A 20,712-nucleotide genomic window follows, 5' to 3' on the forward strand; every position below is an offset into this window, starting at 1 on the left:
CTCAAATTTCTCTCTTGGAAGACAGCCTTTTTGGTGGCCATAACTTCAGCCAAAAGAGTGTCGGAATTGCAAGCTCTTTGTGTCAAACCACCATATCTGGTCTTTCACCCAGATAGGGTTTACCTCAGGATCAATCCGTCCTTTCTACCTAAGGTATCTTCAGAAGCGAACATCAATCAATCTATCAATCTTCCAGTGTTTTTCCCCAACTTTCATAACAAAGGAGAGTACAAGCTACATTCCTTAGACGTACACAGACAACTACGTTTTTATATATAAATAGGACGTGCTGGAGGGATAGATTTATCACCCAGAGACTCCCTATGCTGTGGAATAAAATCCCGGTCCATGTGAGGCAGAGCACCTCGCTGGCTCTGTTCAAGAGAAATCTTGACCGGTGGATGGGAGATCGTAGGTTTACCCCGGGAATCGTCTCTGTGTCACTGCTGGACAGAGGCAAAACAAACTAATGGGCATATTATTTTTAACATAAGGGGTGGCGTATGCCACAAAACTCTGGGCTAGGCTTATAAATGCCTTAGGGCAGATAGCCTAGTATAATCCTATGAACCTATATCCATAGAACTGCTGATCATAGGAAATCCGATCAGTTGTTTATCTCCTTTGCCAAAAGTAATTTCGGAAAGTCAGTTTCTAAAGTTTCTCTCTCTCGATGGATCTCGAGTTGTATTCTTTTAGCATATCAGAGCTCGGGAAGGCCTGCACCTCAAGGAGTCCATGCTCATTCTACTAGGGCCATTGCCACTTCTGCGGCCTTTCAAGCTAGGGTTCCACTGGATGACATTTGTTCTGCAGCCACTTGGGCTTCATCTCACACCTTTATCAGCCACTATAAAATAGATGATGTCTCCCGAGGTAGGGCGTCCTTTGGCTCTGCGGTGCTCCGGAATATCCTTCCATGAAGGCCACCCAAGAGTTAGGTAGCTGGGGACTCTGTCCCACAGGTTGCTGACAAATGAAGTTCCTACTTCAGATTAAGAAGTTATGTACTCACCATAACGTTCCATCTGAGTAGGTATCTTCATTTCTCTGCAACCATCCCCCCCTCCTTCCCCCTGACCAATATGATCGTTCTTGTGTTATTAGCATATGTTCCCATTGGGACACTTTTATCTGCTGTGCTATGGGGCAAACTTGATCTGAGGTCAGTTAGGGTAGGCAGGGGATTATGGGTAAGGGGGAGGAGCTAGGAGCTCGGATCTATGCTATGATAGAAGTTGCCGGCTCGGATCCGAGATCGGATCCGTATCCCACAGGTTACAGACAAATGAAGATACCTACTCAGATGGAATGTTATGGTGAGTACATAACTTATTTTATTAACTGAATGTCTTCCTTGCACACTGTCCTATAAGCTGTCCTCGTCTCGTAACTAACTTTTTACTAACTGAATGTCTTCATTGCACACTGTCCTATAAGCTGTCCTCGTCTCGTAACTAACTTTTTACTAACTGAATGTCTTCATTGCACACTGTCCTATAAGCTGTTCTCGTCTCGTAACTAACTTTTTATTAACTAAATGCCTTCCTTGCACACTGTCCTATAAGCTGTTCTCGTCTCGTAACTTAACTTTTTACTAACTGAATGCCTTTCTTGCACACTGTCCTATAAGCTGTTCTCGTTTCGTAACTAACTTTTTACTAACTGAATGTCTTCATTGCACACTGTGCTATAAGCTGTTCTCGTCTATTAACTAATGTTTTACTAACTGAATGTCTTCATTGCACACTGTCCTATAAGCTGTTCTCGTCTCGTAACTAACTTTTTACTAACTGAATGCCTTCCTTGTACACTGTCCTGTAAGCTGTTCTCGTCTCGTAACTAACTTTTTATTAACTAAATGCCTTCCTTGCACACTGTCCTACAAGCTGTCCTCGTCTCGTAAGTAACTTTTTACTAACTGAATGTCTTCCTTGCACACAGTCCTATAAGCTGTTCTCATCTCTTAATTAACTTTTTACCAACAGAATTACTTCCTTTCTCTTCTTGTTAACAAATTCTGCTTAATTCTACTGCTAGAATCTCAGTTCCACAATAAATTGCTGTAACAGAGACGATGTAATAGTTATGTCCGGAAAGACTGCATATTGTATTATGCTTCATGCTATTGTATCTTAACTACTGTGCTCTGTGAAATAACATGCATCTGTAATGCCTTGCATTTATTACTACTACATTTTATTATTGTACCTTACTTGACACTATGATGTAATTACTTCTTATACTGTGGAGCTTTTCTCCCCAGGTCTCTGCTAAAAAAGGGCTTTTGCTTACTTAGACTTTTCTAGTTAACAAATGTAATATAAATAAATTAAAGCTTTTGCTTCCTTCAGTACTAAGTTGTAATTATTTCCTGTTTCTCCTTCCACAGTGAATCAGCAGATAAAGTGGTCTTGCATACTGGAAAATATGAGGAGCTAATTGTGTGTTCCCATGAGATTGCTGCCAGCACAGCACAGCTTGTTGCTGCATCCAAGGTAATACTATGATATTGTGTACGACTTTCAGGCACAACACCAGCATGACCTCATTAGTAGTATACGTGACTGAACTCCCATGGAAAACGGCTTAATATTAGACTTTCAGGCATAATATAAGCATGACCTCATTAGTAGTATATGTGACTGAACTCCCATGGAAAATTGATTAATATTACGACTTTCAGGCATAACACAAGCATGTCCTCGTTAGTAGTATAGGTAACTGAACTCCCATGGAAAACTGCCTAATATTACGACTTTCAAATGTAACACAAGCATGGCCTCGTTGTTATACGTGACTGAACTCCCATGGAAGATGGCTTAATATTACGACTTTCAAACATAACACAAGCATGACCTCATTAGTAGTGTACGTGACTGAACTCCCATGGAAAATGGCTTAATATTACGACTTTCAGGCATAACACAAGCATGACCTCGTTAGTAGTATACGTGACTGAACTCCCATGGAAAATGGCTTAATATTACGAATTTCAAACATAAAACAAGCATAACCTCATTAGTAGTATACGTGACTGAACTCCCATGGAAAACGGCTTAATATTATGACTTTCAGGCATTACATAAGCATGACCTCATTAGTAGTATACGTGACGGAACTCCCATGGAAAACAGCTTAATATTACGACTTTCAGGCATAACACAAGCATGACCTCGTTAGTAGTATACGTGACTGAACTCCCATGGAAAACGGCTTAATATTACGACTTTCAGGCATAACACAAGCATGACCTCATTAGTAGTATACGTGACTGAACTCCCATGGAAAACGGCTTAATATTAGACTTTCAGGCATAATATAAGCATGACCTCGTTAGTAGTATAATTGACTGATCTCCCATGGAAAATGGCTTAATATTACAACTTTCAGGCATAACACAAGCACCTCGTTAGTAGTATACGTGACTAAACTCTCATAGAAAACGGTTTAATATTACGACTTTCAAACATAACACGAGCATGACCTCATTAGTAGTATACGTGACTGAACTCTCATGGAAAATGGCTTAATATAACGACTTTCAGGCATAACACAAGCATGACCTCGTTAGTATACGTGACTGAACTCCCATGGAAAACGGCTTAATATTACGACTTTCAGGCATAACACAAGCATGACCTCATTAGTAGTATACGTGACTGAACTCCCATGGAAAATGGCTTAATATTAGACTTTCAGGCATAATATAAGCATGACCTCATTAGTAGTATACGTGACTGATCTCCCATGGAAAATAGCTTAATATTACAACTTTCAGGCATAACACAAGCACCTCGTTAGTAGTATATGTGACTAAACTCTCATAGAAAACGGCTTAATATTACGACTTTCAAACATAACACTAGCATGACCTCGTTAGTAGTGTATGTGACTGAACTCCCATGGAAAATGGCTTAATATTACGACTTTCAGGCATAACACAAGCATGACCTCGTTAGTAGTATACGTGACTGATCTCCCATGGAAAACGGCTTAATATTACAACTTTCAGACATAACACAAGCGTGACCTCATCAGTAGTATACGTGACTGAACTTCCATGGAAAACGGCTTAATATTAGACTTTCAGACATAACTTAAGCATGACCTCGATAGTAGTATACGTGACTGAACTCCCATGGAAAATGGCTTAATATTACGACTTTCAGGCATAACACAAGCATGACCTCGTTAGTAGTATATGTGACTGAACTCCCATGGAAAATGGCTTAATATTACGACTTTCAAACATAAAACAAGCATGACCTCATTAGTAATATATGTGACTGAACTCCCATGGAAAACGGCTTAATATTACGACTTTCAGGCATAACACAAGCATGACCTCATTAGTAGTATACGTGACTGAACTTCCATGGAAAACGGCTTAATATTACGACTTTCAGGCATAACACAAGCATGACCTCATTAGTAGTATACGTGACTGAACTTCCATGGAAAACGGCTTAATATTATGACTTTCAGACATATTACAAGCATGACCTCGTTTGTAGTATACGTGACTGAACTTCCATGGAAAACGGCTTAATATTATGACTTTCAGACATATTACAAGCATGACCTCGTTTGTAGTATACGTGACTGAACTCCCATGGAAAACAGCTTAATATTACGACTTTCAGGCATAACACGAGCATGACTTCGTTAGTAGTATACGTGACTCAACTCCCATGGAAAACTGCTTAATATTACGACTTTCAAACATAACACAAGCATGATCTCGTTAGTAGTATATGTGACTGAATATGGAAAATGGCTTAATATTACGACTTTCAGGTATCACACAAGCATGACCTCGTTAGTAGTATACGTGACTGAACTCCCATGGAAAACGGCTTAATATTACGACTTTCAGGCATAACACAAGCATGACCTCATTAGTAGTATACGTGACTAAACTCCCATGGAAAACGGCTTAACATTAGACTTTCAGGCATAATATAAGCATGACCTCGTTAGTAGTATATGTGACTGATCTCCCATGGAAAATGGCTTAATATTACGACTTTCATTCATAACACAAGCACCTCGTTAGTAGTATACTTGACTGAACTCCCATAGAAAACGGCTTAATATTACGACTTTCAACGGCTTAATATTACGACTTTCAGGCATAACACAAGCATGACCTCGTTGGTAGTATACGTGACTGAACTTCCATGGAAAACGGCTTAATCTTATGACTTTCAGACATAATACAAGCATGACCTCGTTAGTAGTATACGTGACTGAACTCCCATGGAAAACTGCTTAATATTACGACTTTCAAACATAACACAAGCATGACCTCGTTAGAAGTATACGTGACTGAACTCCCATGGAAAACGGCTTAATATTATGACTTTCAGGCATAACACAAGCATGACCTCATTAGTAGTATATGTGACTGAACTCCCATGGAAAACAGCTTAATATTAGACTTTCAGGCATAATATAAGCATGACCTCGTTAGTAGTATATGTGACTGATTTCCCATGGAAAATGGCTTAATATTACGACTTTCAGGCATAACACAAGCACCTCGTTAGTAGTATACGTGACTAAACTCCCATAGAAAATGGCTTAATATTACGACTTTCAAACATAACACAAGCATGACCTCGTTAGTAGTATACGTGACTGAACTCCCATGGAAAACGGCTTAATATTACAACTTTCAGACATAACACAAGCATGACCTCGTTAGTAGTATACATGACTGAACTCCCATGGAAAACGGCTTAATATTTCTAATGGCTGTGTTATTCACAAAGTAGTACTGAATTTATAATCTGGCTGAACTCATAGTTGTATCAGGAATTTAGATATCTGGAAAACCATGTGGCCTTGTGTGAGACAGTTCATAATATCGCTGTTATGTATGAGTGGCAGGGTAGTACACTTAGGTATCAGAACTTTCATTGTAAGCACACAGTCCTGCATACTCTTAAGGTGCAGATTGAACATAGAGAAAGGAACAGGAAACAAGGATGTGTATATCTTGTTTGTAACTGGATAACTCATTTTGACAACTAATAACTGTTGAGTAGAAAAAAGTAACTGTTTACAAGACATTGCCACAAGGAAGGGATGTTCCCAGGCATGAATTTGAATTTCTGGAAAGTGTTTTAACTAAGTAAAACAGGATACGGTTTACATCTGTTCACTTAACCTTGTGTTATTTTGTACTGGCTTCATTTCTCTGGCAGCGCAGAGACCAGCGTGCAGTTCCCTCAACCTGCATTTGCCTGCTTTGTGAATGTGAACAAGTCATTTCATCACAGTTTTCTTGGAAAATTAGGAATGTGGGCTAGGTTCCTTAATGGTCTCCTCAACTGCCTGTCTAGCAACTAGCATTATAGTACCACAGTATCTTCATACTCTGCTGTCTTTTAATGTGAAGTTGGTGTCCAGAAGTCTGTTTTACAGCACTGTTGATGAGATGATCTGATGTTATAAACTGAAATGTACTCTGATATAAGAAGAAACTGGTAAAAATTTAAGGCAATGCTTAAAACCAAACTTTGCACATACAATAATGAGGGGAAAATACACCTCATAAATATGTTTCCTACCAGAATGTGTCATCTTATTTACATACAGATCGGCTACAGCAGATGGTGCAGCATGTGATCCATTTCTAAGCGGCTGTTTTTATTAGTATTTGTGCAGCATGTGGTCCATTTCTAAGCAGCTGTTTTCATTAGTATTTGCACAGCATGTGATCCATTTCTAAGTGGCTGTTTTCATTAGAATTTGCGCAACATGTGATCCATTTCTAAGCAGCTGTTTTCATTAGTATTTGCATAGCATGTGATCCATTTCTAAGTGGCTGTTTTAGTATTTGCACAACATATGATCCATTTCTAAGTGGCTGTTTTCATTAGTATTTGTGTAGCATGTGATCCATTTCTAAGCGGCTGTTTTCTTTAGTATTTACACATCATGTGATCCATTTCTAAGTGGCTGTTTTTCATTAGTATTAGCACAGCATGTGATCCATTTCTAAGCAGCTGTTTTCATTAGTATTTGTGTAGCATGTGATCCATTTCTAAGCAGCTGTTTTCTTTAGTATTTGCACAGCATGTGATCCATTTCTAAGCGGCTGTTTTTCATTAGTATTTGCACAGCATGTGATCCATTTCTAAGTGGCTGTTTTCATTAGTATTTGCACAACATGTGATCCATTTCTAAGTGGCTGTTTTCATTAGTATTTGCACAACATGTGATCCATTTCTTAGTGGCTGTTTTCATTAGTATTTGTGCAGCATGTGATCCATTTCTAAGCGGCTGTTTTCTTTAGTATTTGCATAGCATGTGATCCATTTCTAAGCAGCTTTCTTTAGTATTTGCACAACATGTGATCCATTTCTAAGTGGCTGTTTTTCATTAGTATTAGCGCAGCATGTGATCCATTTCTAAGCGGCTGTTTTCATTAGTATTTGCACATGTGATCCATTTCTAAGTGGCTGTTTTCATTAGTATTTGCACATGTGATCCATTTCTAAGTGGCTGTTTTCATTAGTATTTGTGCAGCATGTGATCCATTTCTAAGCGGCTGTTTTCATTAGTATTTGCGTAGCATGTGATCCATTTCTAAGCAGCTGTTTTCTTTAGTATTTACACATGTGATCCATTTCTAAGTGGCTGTTTTCATTAGTATTTGCACAACACGTGATCCATTTCTAAGTGGCTGTTTTCATTAGTATTTGTGCAGCATGTGATCCATTTCTAAGCGGCTGTTTTCATTAGTATTTGCGTAGCATGTGATCCATTTCTAAGCAGCTGTTTTCTTTAGTATTTGCACATGTGATCCATTTCTAAGTGGCTGTTTTCATTAGTATTTGCGCAGCATGTGATCCATTTCTAAGTGGCTGTTTTCATTAGTATTTGCACAACATTGATCCATTTCTAAGTGGCTGTTTTTCATTAGTATTACCGCAGCATGTGATCCATTTCTAAGCGGCTGTTTTTCATTAGTGTTTGCACAGCATGTGATCCATTTCTTAGTGGCTGATTTTTATTAGTATTAGCACAGCATGTGATCCATTTCTAAGCGGCTGTTTTCATTAGTATTTGCACAGCATGTGATCCATTTCTAAGTGGCTGTTTTCATTAGTATTAGCACAGCATGTGATCAATTTCTAAGTGGCTGTTTTCATTAGTATTAGCACAGCATGTGATCCATTTCTAAGTGGCTGTTTTCATTAGTATTAGCACAGCATGTCATCCATTCTAAGTGGCTGTTTTCATTAGTATTTGCACAGCATGTGATCCATTTCTAAGCGGCTGTTTTTCATTAGTATTTGCACAGCATGTCATCCATTTCTAAGTGGCTGTTTTCATTAGTATTTGTGCAGCATGTCATCCATTTCTAAGTGGCTGTTTTCATTAGTATTTGCACAGCATGTGATCCATTTCTAAGAGGCTGTTTTCATTAGTATTTGTGCAGCATGTGATCCATTTCTAAATGGCTGTTTTCATTAGTATTTGCACAGCATGTGATCCATTTCTAAGCGGCTGTTTTCATTAGTATTTGCGTAGCATGTGATCCATTTCTAAGCAGCTGTTTTCTTTAGTATTTGCACAACATGTGATCCATTTCTAAGTGGCTGTTTTGTATTAGCACAGCATGTGATCCATTTCTAAGATGCTGTTTTCATTAGTATTAGCACAGCATGTGATCCATTTCTAAGTGGCTGTTTTCATTAGTATTAGCACAGCATGTGATCCATTTCTAAGTGGCTGTTTTCATTAGTATTAGCACAGCATGTGGTCCATTTCTAAGTGGCTGTTCTCATTAGTATTTGCACAGCATGTGATCCATTTCTAAGTGGCTGTTTTCATTAGTATTAGCGTAGCATGTGATCCATTTCTAAGCGGCTGTTTTTCATTAGTATTTGCACAGTATGTGATCCATTTCTAAGCGGCTGTTTTCATTAGTATTTGTGCAGCATGTGATCCATTTCTAAGTGGCTGTTTTCATTAGTATTTGCACATCGTGTGATCCATTTCTAAGCGGCTGTTTTCATTAGTATTTGCACAACACGTGATCCATTTCTAAGTGGCTGTTTTCATTAGTATTTGCACAGCATGTGATCCATTTCTAAGCGGCTGTTTTCATTAGTATTTGCGTAGCATGTGATCCATTTCTAAGCAGCTGTTTTCTTTAGTATTTGCACAACATGTGATCCATTTCTAAGTGGCTATTTTGTATTAGCACAGCATGTGATCCATTTCTAAGTGGCTGTTTTCATTAGTATTTGCACAGCATGTGATCCATTTCTAAGCGGCTGTTTTCATTAGTATCACTGTTACCCATCCATCCTTTCTAATTTGTTTTACAAGTACCTTGTGTGTTTTATACCTTTTCTTAAATGATGCACCAGTGTAATCTTGAGACTCTTTCTGAAGTCTTTCCTTCCTTTTTTCTGTCTTGCCCATTAAGGCTTTAGGTGCTGTAGGTCTTCGTATAGTGCTTTCTTGGTTTACAAGTTGTTTCCTTTTGTAGCTGTTTATGTTGTACTCCTTAGGCATTCAAAAGCCTGTTGTGTTTCTCTGTAACCCCAATTTCTGGTCTGTAGAATTCATATCAATTTCAGTCCTTCACATGTATATTCACTGCTGATTATGAACTGTTGCAACATCATTTTAAACTCTGTGACCAATACTTGTTTATTAATGCTCCCAGTGTCTGACATGTGACCATCCCAGGGCCTGCATAGGCGGAGTCACTGTAAGTATTGGTGTACTCCTGCTGTATCCCAGGAGCCAGTGTTTGACATGTGACTGTCCCAGGGCCGGCATAGGTGGACTTAGGGTTGGGAGGGTGGCTTAATGGTTAAGGTGTTTACCTTACAAACACAAGGTGCAGGGTTTGAGTCTCACAAGGCATAACTGGCTAGGCTTAAAATGGCTCACAAGGGCAGTTAGCTTAGTACTAATCTATGAACCTATGAGTCACTGTAATTATTGGTACTGTCCTGGTATATACCAGAAGCCAGTGTCTGACATATGACCGTCCTAGGGCCTGCATAGGCAGAGTCACTGTAATTATTGGTAGTGTCCGGTATATACCAGAAGCCAGTCTCTGACATATGACCAACCGAGGGTTCAACAGAGGTGGAGTCTGTGCAATTATTTTGCACTCTCCTACTGTATCCTAGGAGCCAGTGTTTGACATTTGACCAATCCAGGGCCTGCAGAGGTGGAGTCTGTGTAATTATTTTTACTCTCCTGGTATATCTTAGAAGCCAGTGTTTGACATGTGACCATCCCAGGGCCTGCAGAGGCAGAGTCTCTGTAATTATTGGTACTGTCTTGGTGTATCCCAGGAGCCAGTGTCCGACATGTGACCATCACAAGGTCTGCAGAGACGGAGTCTCTGTAATTAATGATGTACTCTTGCTGTGTCCCAGGAGCCAGTGCTTGACATGTGACCATCCCAGGACCTGCAGAGATGGAGTCTGTGTAATTATTGGTGTATTCCTGCTGTATCCCAGGAGCCAGTGTTTGACATGTGACCGTCCCAGGGTCTGCAGAGATGGAGTTTCTGTAATTATTGGTACTGTCCTGGTATATACCAGAAGCCAGTGTTTGACATATGACAATTACAGGGCCTGTAGAGATGGAGTCTCTGTAGTTATTGGTGTACTACTACTGTATCCCAGGAGCCAGTGTTTGACATGTGACCGTCCCAGGGCCTGCAGAGGCAGAGTCTCTGTAATTATTGGTGTATTCCTGCTGTATCCCAGGAGCCACTGTTTGACATGTGACCATCCCAGGACCTGCAGAGATGGAGTCTCTGTAATTATTGGTGTACTCCTGCTGTATCCCAGGAGCCAGTGCTTCACATGTGACCATCCCAAGACCTGCAGAGATGGAGTCTCTGTAATTATTGGTGTACCCCTGCTGTATCCCAGGAGCCACTTTAGCATCCTGTGCACCCTGTTATTTTGAGTTTGGAGAGACTCTGCAAGCTTCCAGTATACTCTTCAAATGGTGAAGTTATGATTTATTCTAGGGATAGAGTTGCTTCTTCCTTTTTTCACTTGCTTGCCACTTTTTTTTGGTAATACCCAAAGAATGATGTTATAGACAGGCTGTGTCATTCTTTGACACAAAAAACAAAGCACCTTTGTCAACAAAGAAACCATCTTGTGCAGAATAGCATTTGTTTCATCACATTGTGTTTTCAGTATTGCAGTGTATTTTTATGCTCATCCTCAAAATATGTTGTCCTACCTCTTCAGCATTAACAGTATGTCCCCTTCAGGTGTGTGTGTGGTTGTGTTGGCTGTGCATTATTAACAGTGTGTCCCCTTCAGGTATGTGCATGGTTCTGTTGGCAGTGTGTTCCCTTCAGGTATGTGTGTCGTTGTGTTGGAAGTGCATTATTAACAGTATCTCCTTTGTGTTGGCAGTGCATTATTAACAGTGTGTTCCCTTCAGGTATGTGTGTGGTTGTGTTGGCAGTGCATTATTGACAGTGTGTCCCCTTCAGGTATGTATATGGTTGTGTTGACAGTGCATTATTAACCGTGTGTCCCCTTCAGGTATGTGTGTGGTTGTGTTGGCAGTGCATTATTAGTAGTGTGCCCCCTTCAGGTATATGTGTGGTTCTGTTGGCAATGCATTATTAACAGTGTATCCTCTTCAGGTATGTGTGTGGTTGTGTTGGCAGTGCATTATTAACAGTGTGTCCCCTTTGGTATTTGTGTGGTTGTGTTGGCAGTGCATTATTAACAGTGTGTCCCCTTTGGTATTTGTGTGGTTGTGTTGGCAGTGCATTATTAATAGTGTGTCCCCTTCAGGTATGTGTGTGATTGTGTTGGCAGTGCATTATTTACAGTGTGTTCCTTCAGGTATGTGTGTTGTGTTGGCAGTGCATTGTTAACAGTGTGTCCCCTTCAGGTATTTGCGTGGTTCTGTTGGCAGTGAATTATTAACAGTGTGTACCCTTCAGGTATGTGTGTGGTTCTGTTGGCAGTGAATTATTAACAGTGTGTACCCTTCAGGTATGTGTGTGGTTGTGTTGGCAGTGAATTATTTACAGTGTGTTCCTTCAGGTATGTGTGTTGTTTTGGCAGTGCATTGTTAACAGTGTGTCCCCTTCAGGTATTTGCGTGGTTCTGTTGGCAGTGAATTATTAACAGTGTGTACCCTTCAGGTATGTGCATGGTTGTGCTGGCAGTGCATTATTAACAGTGTGTCCCATTCAGGTATGCGTGGTTGTGGTGGCAGTGTATTACCAAGAGTGTATCCCCTTCAGGTATGTGTGTGGGTGTGTTGACAGTGCATTATTAGTAGTGTGTGCCTTCAGGTATGTGTGGTTGTGTTGGCGGTGCATTATTAGCAGTGTGTGCCTTCAGGTATGTGTGGTTGTGTTGGCATTGCATTATTAACAGTGTATCGTCTTCAGGTATGTATGTGTTTGATTTGGCCGTGCATTATTAGTAGTGTGTCCCCTTTGATACGTGTGTGGTTGTGTTGGCAGTGCATTATTAACAGTGTGCTCCCTTCAGGTATGTATGTGGTTGTGTTGACAATGCATTATTAACAGTGTGTCCCCTTCAGGTATGTATGTGGTTGTGTTGCCAGTGCATTATTAGCAGTGTGTCCACTTCGATATGTCTGTGGTTGTGTTGGCAGTGCATTATTAACAGTGTGCCCTTTTAAGTGTGTGTGGTTGTGTTGGAAGTGCATTATTAACAGTATGTCCCCTTCAGTTGTGTGTGGTTGTGTTGACAGTGCATTATTAGTGTGTCCCCTTCAGGTATGTGTGTGGTTGTGTTGGCAGTGCATTATTAACAGTGTGTCCCCTTCAGGTATATGTGTGGTTCTGTTGGCAGTGCATTATTAGTGTGTCCCCGTCAGGTATGTGTGTGATTGTGGTGGCAGTGCATTATTAACAGTGTGTCCCCTTCGGTATGTGTGTGGTTGTGTTGGCAGTGCATTAACAGTATGTCCCCTGCAGGTATGTGTGTGGTTTTGTTGGCAGTGGATTAGTAATAGTGTGTCCCCTTAAGGTATGTGTGTGGTTGTGTTGGCAGTGCATTATTAACCGTGTGTCCCATTCAAGTATATCTGTGGTTGTGCTGGCAATGCATTATTAACATTGTGCCCCCTTCAGGTATGTGTGTGGTTGTGTTAACAGTGCATTATTAACTGTGTCCCCTTCAGGTATGTGTGTAGTTGTGTTGGCAGTGCATTATTAACAGTGTGTTCCTTTCAGGTGTGTGGTTGTGTTGGATAGGGAGTTCTGGCAGCTGTGTGGCACAACACATTTCTTTACAGGGTGTTCAGCTCTACATGCCACTGTTACATGTCTGCTTGTGGATGGAAGGGGGATTTGTGTGTGTGTGTTTTGTACAACTGTGGTTGTATGGCAGACATAGTCAGGAGAAGGCTAATGCAACATCTGTATATGAACACTTGTCCAAGCTGCATCTTAGCTGTAAGGCTGATGGCAGTCATAAAAACGTAAAACAAGGAAAATTTCGAAGCACCACAGAAACTGCATGAGCATATGGTATCTGAAGTGGATGCTGCTAGTTTATATACAGTGTTTTGACTGATACAGACACAGCTTACTGAAGAACTGAAGTAAACGGAACTTCTCTGTCAGCTGTGCTAGATGCCATGAAAGGAGTTTGTTGTACTAGAAAATCTAAGTTGTAGAGTGAAGGGTCACTGCAGCTTCATATGGAAAAGGCAGTTTAACTCTGGGATTTCATTTAACAAGCTGCATATGGATCTGTCAGAAATGAAGCTATTCTGATATTCTGAATGAACAGCTTGTAGGTAGAGCTCACAGACTTGTGTCATTACAGTTATTTGATATGCATTAGGTGAGCTGTTGAAATCGTATACACTGACCTTAATATTTTGATCATTTGGTCATTGTAGTACTTTGGAAATTAGGACAGCATGCCTTTTGTTCTCTTCTGTCTTTTATTCCGAGTTGAAAAAGCATTTTTTGTATCTGTATTGCTGAGATGTTACAGTATTACAAGTTAATTTAATGATATATTAACAAACAGTAGAGCATTTGGAATAAAGAAAGTAACCTACAGGCCCTGAAGCACAGTAGGGTGGCATTGAAGTTTCTTTTATCAATAAATGTAGGTTATGACTGACAAAGGCTACAAGTCACGCAACATTGATCTGGTAGCATGCAGTATGATCAGGAAGCTACTTTGTACTTCTATACTGTATATGCAGTCAGTTAACCTGCAGGCTGTTAACATGGGGCCTGTTTGTGCCTGTGTACAGAGGGAACACTACTTTGTAGTTTCCCTCTTTTTTTTTTTTTTTTTTTGTTTTCTTTTTATTTTTCTGCCATCCCAGTGTCCTTGTCTATCACCAGTCCCGCCATCCATCTTTAGACTTTTTCCAACACAAAGCTGGGGCCAGTATGGATCTTAAAGGGCGTCCACTGCCTTGTAGTCTTGAGTGGTTTCACTTGTGTCATGGCAAATCCAAAAGCACAGTTGCCATCACAGGTGGCATAGAAAGATAACTTGGGTGAAAAGAATTTGATTAGCAGTTTCGACACTTGATGGGATTAGCATGGAAGGACAGGCAAGTCCATCTTGGGAGTGAGGCCACATTCAGCCATTGTCCCAATAGGAGGGTTGGAGGGGTTTTAGGAGTCCTTTTGTGGGCTTATGGCTTATAAAGTCACCAACTGGTGATAGCCTCATTAGAAAATACCCAGGAGTATGTACTCACAGTGAAGAGGGGGAACTCTTCACTCTGCCTTGGGGCAGGGATAGGACCTATACAGAAAATGCTGTCATAGCAAAATTGCCAGCAAGAGCACAGACTCCTCCATGTCTGCCTAAACGAAAAAAACCCCTCTCAATGGCTCTCACCCCACAGAATGTAAGGAATCCTTACCATTAGGGAATAAATAATCTCAAATCCAGTAGGAGAAGGCTTGATGGGCAGCAAGTCACGGGCAGTAGCATAAAAACAACCCAGAAGCCCAGTGGTACAGAGTGACGTCCTTCTGTATCACTGGTGCAGTATTTTTCACCTTAGGGATCTCCTGCCAAGGATAGCCCAATGTCCAGCCAGTATACCAAAGCCTTTAGATCTTATATGTGCCATACACCACACACATGTACCTCACACAGGACAATAGGGTATAAAGGTGACATATGGCCACAGCTACCCAGAACTTCTTTGTTGCCAGTCCAAACGCCATCATCAGTCATTGGTCTGAATGCCGAGATGTTACAGTATTACAAGTTTCTGAGAAGATTACAATACCTGATACCTGCACATGAGCTAAGTGTCCCTTTGGGGTCTTTTTTTCTTTCTTAGTGTTGGTCTTGTTTTCTTTTGGTTACCTGGAGTTCATGTCATCCAACAAAGGAAAACATCAGTGTGGGAGGTAGATTCCCCATAAGGATTGTCACAAAGAGTATCTATATTGTTTGTGCTTCCCACGACCATACTTCCTGTAGTATTTGTAAGGCGTTTGTGCCTAAGACTCTCAGAAGCAGTTTGTCTTCCCTGGCCGTTAATCTCAAGAACCAGTGACTTAAACAGTTGGCTCAGGGTAGCATGGCAAAATCAGTTAACCTCGAGGTACTACTGTTAAGCAAGAAGGCCAGGAAATCTCAGTTGGTTTCTTTGGCTGTCCAACCTCCACCAGATGTCTCTCTAGAAGCAGGTGATAGTTCTGTAGGCTATCTGGTGTCAACTTCGGATTCCTCTGCCATGACCCAATCTGAGGTTGGCATGGATCTTTCCATTCACACATCCTCTGAGGCTTTGCAAGCGTCTGGTCGGGATAACAAGGGGGAACTGTATTTGGTTGTCTCAATAGCCCCTAGAGAGTTTCTGCAGGTTCCGGTTTGGGAAGTGGTCCCGGGTACTCTTACTGAATCTTGTCAAGGATAAGAACCTTCATGGTTTGTTACGGCTGACATCCTTACCAAGAAAAGCAACATAAGACTATACATTCTTCTGTATGTCCTAAGGACCCTCAAAGGGAATGGCAGGAGTTTACTCTGGGCCTGTTTAATGCCTTAATGGCCCTGAAGCCTCCCCAAGGGGCTTTTTTTGCCTACTCCATCTTGGACTTTCTTCTAAAGGGCCCAGGGAACCTCATTCTTCGAATGAGGATTTGGAGTCTGATGAGGGGTCTTTGTCTTCTTCTTTTTTTCAGATGTCTTCTCCCTTGGCTTATGGCTCTGATGAAGAGGAATCGATTAGCCCTGAGTCTCCTTTGGAGGGATTGTGTTTTGGGGACACAATATCCAGAATGATGGAATATTTTAAGTGGAATTCTTCTCAGTTGTCTGATATCCAGAACAGGTATTGTGAGTTATTTCAGGTGGACACACCTCAAACTTCTGCAGTTCCTCCTGTGTTGGTTGTGTTGTAAGACACCTTTATAGTTGCCTCTAAGACTACAGAGTCTCACCCCCCTGCTCCTAGGAAACCTGACAGGTTCTGTAAAGTTTGTGAGGATTGCAAATTCCTGTTTTAAGTAACCTTCTGCTGATCCTACTTTGGTGTCAGTCTCCTGTGACAAGCCTTCTACTCTTTTGCCCTCAACCAAGCTCCTGCCTTTGAATAAGGATATTAGAGCCATAGAGAGGATTGGAAAGAAGGTCTACACTGCTTCCACTTTGGCCCTTTAGAGCCATTAATTACCAGACCCAGTACGACCAGATATGCTCTGGCCTTGATTGTCCAGGCCTGTCAGGTTATTTCTGACCCCCCCTGATTTTGAAGGAGAGTCCTGTACTCACTCTATTGTGAGTTCTACCCGTCAGGTGGCTCACCACTCTTATCAAGTGCAGCTATGATGTTGCTGATGCCTCTTTCAGAGCTGCTGCCTTTGGGGTCTGTCATGGAGTGTTATTCTTGGCCTTGTTTGCAGTCATTACCTGAGGATATTAAGGCCAAGTTGCTGGATGCTCTTCTGGATAATAAAAATCTCTTTGGGACTGCTGCTACTGATGTGTTTAAGTCTCTTCAATAAAAATGTAAAACTTTGCAGGGCCTTAAACATACGTTTGTGTCTTCCATCCCCAAGTTCCAGAGGAATTATCCTACTAGGTCTGCTTTTATTTGCAGGCAGCTTTGTCAGGCCACTAAAGGCAGGAAGGATGGTAGGCAAGCACCTCCTGCTAAGTCTTCTCAGGCTCCTGTGGCCCAAAAGTCTCCTTTACCTGACAAGCCTGCCTCTCTTTGACATTTTGCTTCTCCTAACCCTCAGCCAGGTTCCTTGTCTCTTCAACAGTCCATCGTGTCTTCCAAACTTGCAACTCATCACCTCAGATTCTTGCTCTTTGTCTGCCATCTGTCACAGTTACTTCATGGTGGAAGGCTCTCCCTCCTTTTTCAGGGATTCCTCAACCTCCTTGAGAGCAGCAACTTCATTTCTCAGAGGTCCTTGGATCCCTGGTGGACCAGGGAACTATTTAGCCTGCCCCTCCTTTCCAGGTAGGAAACAATTTTTACTCTGGAATGTCCCTGGTTTCTTGAAAGGAAGGCATTTGGAGGCCTATTCTGGATCTCTCCTTGCTCAACAGCTTTTTCAAGGTTCCTTCCTTTCAGATGCTTTCTGTTTAAATTGTTTCTTCTGTTGCTGCCACAGGCTTTTCTGATGTCCTTGGATCTGAAGGATGCTTACCTTTGTATTCCTATTCACCCTCTTTTTAGGAAAGGTTTTACATTTCTCTGTTTCTGCCTCTCATTTTTCAATTCTCTGCTTTACCCTTTGGCCTCTGTACAGCTCCAAGGATATCCACAAAATGCCTAGTTCCTGTGATTGCCTTTTATAGACTCCTAGGCATTCAGAATTTTCCTTATTTAGATGACCTGATGGTTCAGGCACCTTCTCCCAGTTGCCTGTTCCAGGCTGTGTAGAGTTCACTATATCTCTTCTTCAAAGTCTGGGTTTCAGTATCAACTTCCAAAAGTCTGTCCTGACTCCCTGTCAATGCATGTGTATCTTGGTTGTAGGATTCAGACAGTGCTGATGCCTCTCTTCCACCTCCAGATGTTTTTGACCTTTGCATCTTTTGTTCAGGTTCTACTTCCTCTGCCCTCCATTCCAGCCAGGAAGATTCTTCAGGCCCTAGGAATTGTGGTGTCTTCTATTCCAATGTTCCCTCTTGCCAGCCTGCATGTGTGAATGGTACCTTAAGTCTGTTTGACTTCAGCATTGCCGCCCTCTGGGTTTCAGAGTGCCTTAAGTCCATTTGACTTGAGCATTGCCGCCCTCTGGGTTTCAGAGTGCCTTAAGTCCGTTTGACTTCAGCATTGCCACCCTCTGGATTTCAGAGTGCCTCTCCTTCCCTGTCTCAAGTGGGAATTCGAGTGGTGGAGTCAACAACTTACCCTCAATCCAGGCCTGCCCTGTCAGCCTCCAATTTCTTCTCAAGAACTGTTCACCAATGCTTCGGACATGGAGTGGGGGCTTCCTGTAGTCACTTGATAGTTCAGGGTCTTTGGCCCTCCTATGAAAAGTCAGACCAAGTCAACATCAAAGAGATTAGAGCTCTGATTTTGGAATTTCAGGCTTTTCACTCCATGCTGTCTCCAGGCTCCCTAAAGTTTGCACAGACAGCACCACAGTGATGTGGTATGTCAGTGAGCTGGGGGGGGGGGCACAGTCTTACCTTCTTTGCAGGCTGGGTCTCAGTTATCATCTATCTCTTTAGGCAATGTACATTCCTTCAGAGCACAATCTGTCTAGTGCCCGTCTCTGAGCATGTCCATAACACTGATTCATGATTGGATGCTTCACAGAGTTGTGCTTCTGGACACAGTCCATCGGGGGGGTATTCCTCAGGTACATCTTTTTGACTCCCCTCTGAACAGGGAGCTCCCTCTTTTCTGTTCCAGAGTGCCATGCCATCTGGCATGAAAGATGAACACCCTTTTTTTTCCTTTGAAGGGGATGTTTCTCTATGCCTTCCCTCTTCATCCTGTACTTCCAAGAGTCCTGCAGAAGATTTAGCTCAACTCCCCAAAAATCTTACTAATTATTCCCTTTTGGCCAAAACAGCACTGGATTCCCCTCTTTTAATGCATCTGGCCAGGGGAAGTCACTACAAGTTATCTCACCAGCTGGACCTCCTTACACAGGACAAGGGGCCTCTCATCAATCCTAACTTGTCCACTCTTCAACTGACACTGTGGCTGATAAGGTTTTGATGCCTTTTAGGTGCCTCTTTTCTGAAGACATGCTCAGGGTTTTACATGAAGCAAGAAAACATGTAACCAGAAAGTCTTGTATGTCCAACTGGAAAAGATTTTGTGTGCAGTGCCATGCTCATAGCCAGGACCCTTTTTCAGGGGAAGTCCCTCTGGTTCTGTCCTGTTTGTGTGAGTTGCTACAGTCTGGCTTGACCTGTTATTTTGTGTAGGTCCATTTGACAGCTGTTTCTGCCTGTGTGCCCTTGAATCCTCCTTTGGCTTCTCATTTGAGGTCAAATAGATTCTTAAAGGTGTCCTACGTATTAGGCCCCCAAGGAAGCCTATTCTTCCTCCTTGGAACCTTAATTTTGTTTTAGAAAATTGGCTTAAGCTCCTTTTGAGCCTGCAGCTTCAGTTTCTGTGCAACACTGTACCTGGAAGACTGTCTTGTTGCTTGCTCTTACTTCTGCTCAGAGGGTTTCTGAGGTTCAGGCCGTTATGACCATTTCTCCTTATTTTTCAGAGAGACAGGGTCTCTTCATACTAATCCTTCTTTGATGCCCAAAGTTGTTGTCCTTAAGGTTGTTAGTAAGTTGTCCTTAAGGTTATTAGTAAAGTGTCCTTAAGGTTATTAGTAAGTTGTCCTTAAGGTCATTAGTAAGGTGTCCTTAAGGTTTAGTAAGTTGTCCTTAAGGTTGTTAGTAAGGTGTCCTTAAGGTCATTAGTAAGTTGTCCTTAGGTCAGGCAGTCTCTTCATACTAATCCTTGTTTGAAGCCCAAGGTCATTAGTAAGTTGTCCTTAGGGTCGTTAGTAAGTTGTTCTTAAGGTTGTTAGTAAGGTGTCCTTAAGGTCATTAGCAAGGTGTCCATAAGGTCATTCGTAAGTTGTCCTTAAGGTCGTTAGTAAGGTGGCCTTAAGGTTGTTAGTAAGGTGTCCTTAGGTCAGGCAGTCTCTTCATACTAATCCTTCTTTGAAGCCCAAGGTCGTTAGTAAGTTGTCCTTAAGGTCGTTAGTAAGTTGTCCTTAAGGTCGTTAGTAAGTTGTCCTTAAGGTCATTAGTAAGTTGTTCTTAAGGTTGTTAGTAAGGTGTCCTTAAGGTCGTTCGTAAGGTGTCCTTAAGGTCATTCGTAAGTTGTCCTTAAGGTCATTAGTAAGGTCATTAGTAAGGTGTCCTTAAGGTTGTTAATAAGGTGTCCTTAAGGTCGTTAGTAAGTTGTCCTTAAGGTCGTTCGTAAGTTGTCCTTAAAGTCGTTCGTAAGTTGTCCTTAAGGTCGTTAGTAAGGTGTCCTTAAGGTCGTTAGTAAGTTGTCCTTAAGGTCGTTCATAAGTTGTCCTTAATGTCATTAGTAAGTTGTCCTTAAAGTCGTTAGTAAATTATCCTTAAGGTCGTTAGTAAGGTGTCCTTAAGGTCATTAGTAAGTTGTCCTTAAAGTCGTTAGTAAGGTGTCCTTAAGGTTGTTAGTAAAGTGTCCTTAATGTCATTAGTAAGTTGTCCTTAAAGTTGTTAGTAAGGTGTCCTTAAAGTCGTTAGTAAATTATCC

The 20,712-nt window shown here is 41.5% G+C and overlaps 1 protein-coding gene across 2 annotated transcripts in view; it reads left to right on the forward strand.

Annotated features, from left to right (window-relative positions):
* HIP1R (huntingtin interacting protein 1 related) overlaps positions 1-20,712 on the forward strand; it is a 2,955,354-nt gene that overhangs the window by 2,601,583 nt on the left and 333,059 nt on the right. For both annotated transcript variants that reach the window (XM_044068914.1, XM_044068915.1), the window contains exon 28: positions 2,393-2,498. In XM_044068914.1, coding sequence (XP_043924849.1) covers positions 2,393-2,498 — 106 coding nt within the window. The remainder of the gene's footprint in view (positions 1-2,392; positions 2,499-20,712) is intronic.

The sequence above is a fragment of the Protopterus annectens genome, chromosome 4.part0 (assembly GCF_019279795.1).
Source record: "Protopterus annectens isolate FY-2018-M chromosome 4.part0, PAN1.0, whole genome shotgun sequence".
In the NCBI taxonomy this organism is placed as follows: Eukaryota; Metazoa; Chordata; order Ceratodontiformes; family Protopteridae; genus Protopterus; species Protopterus annectens.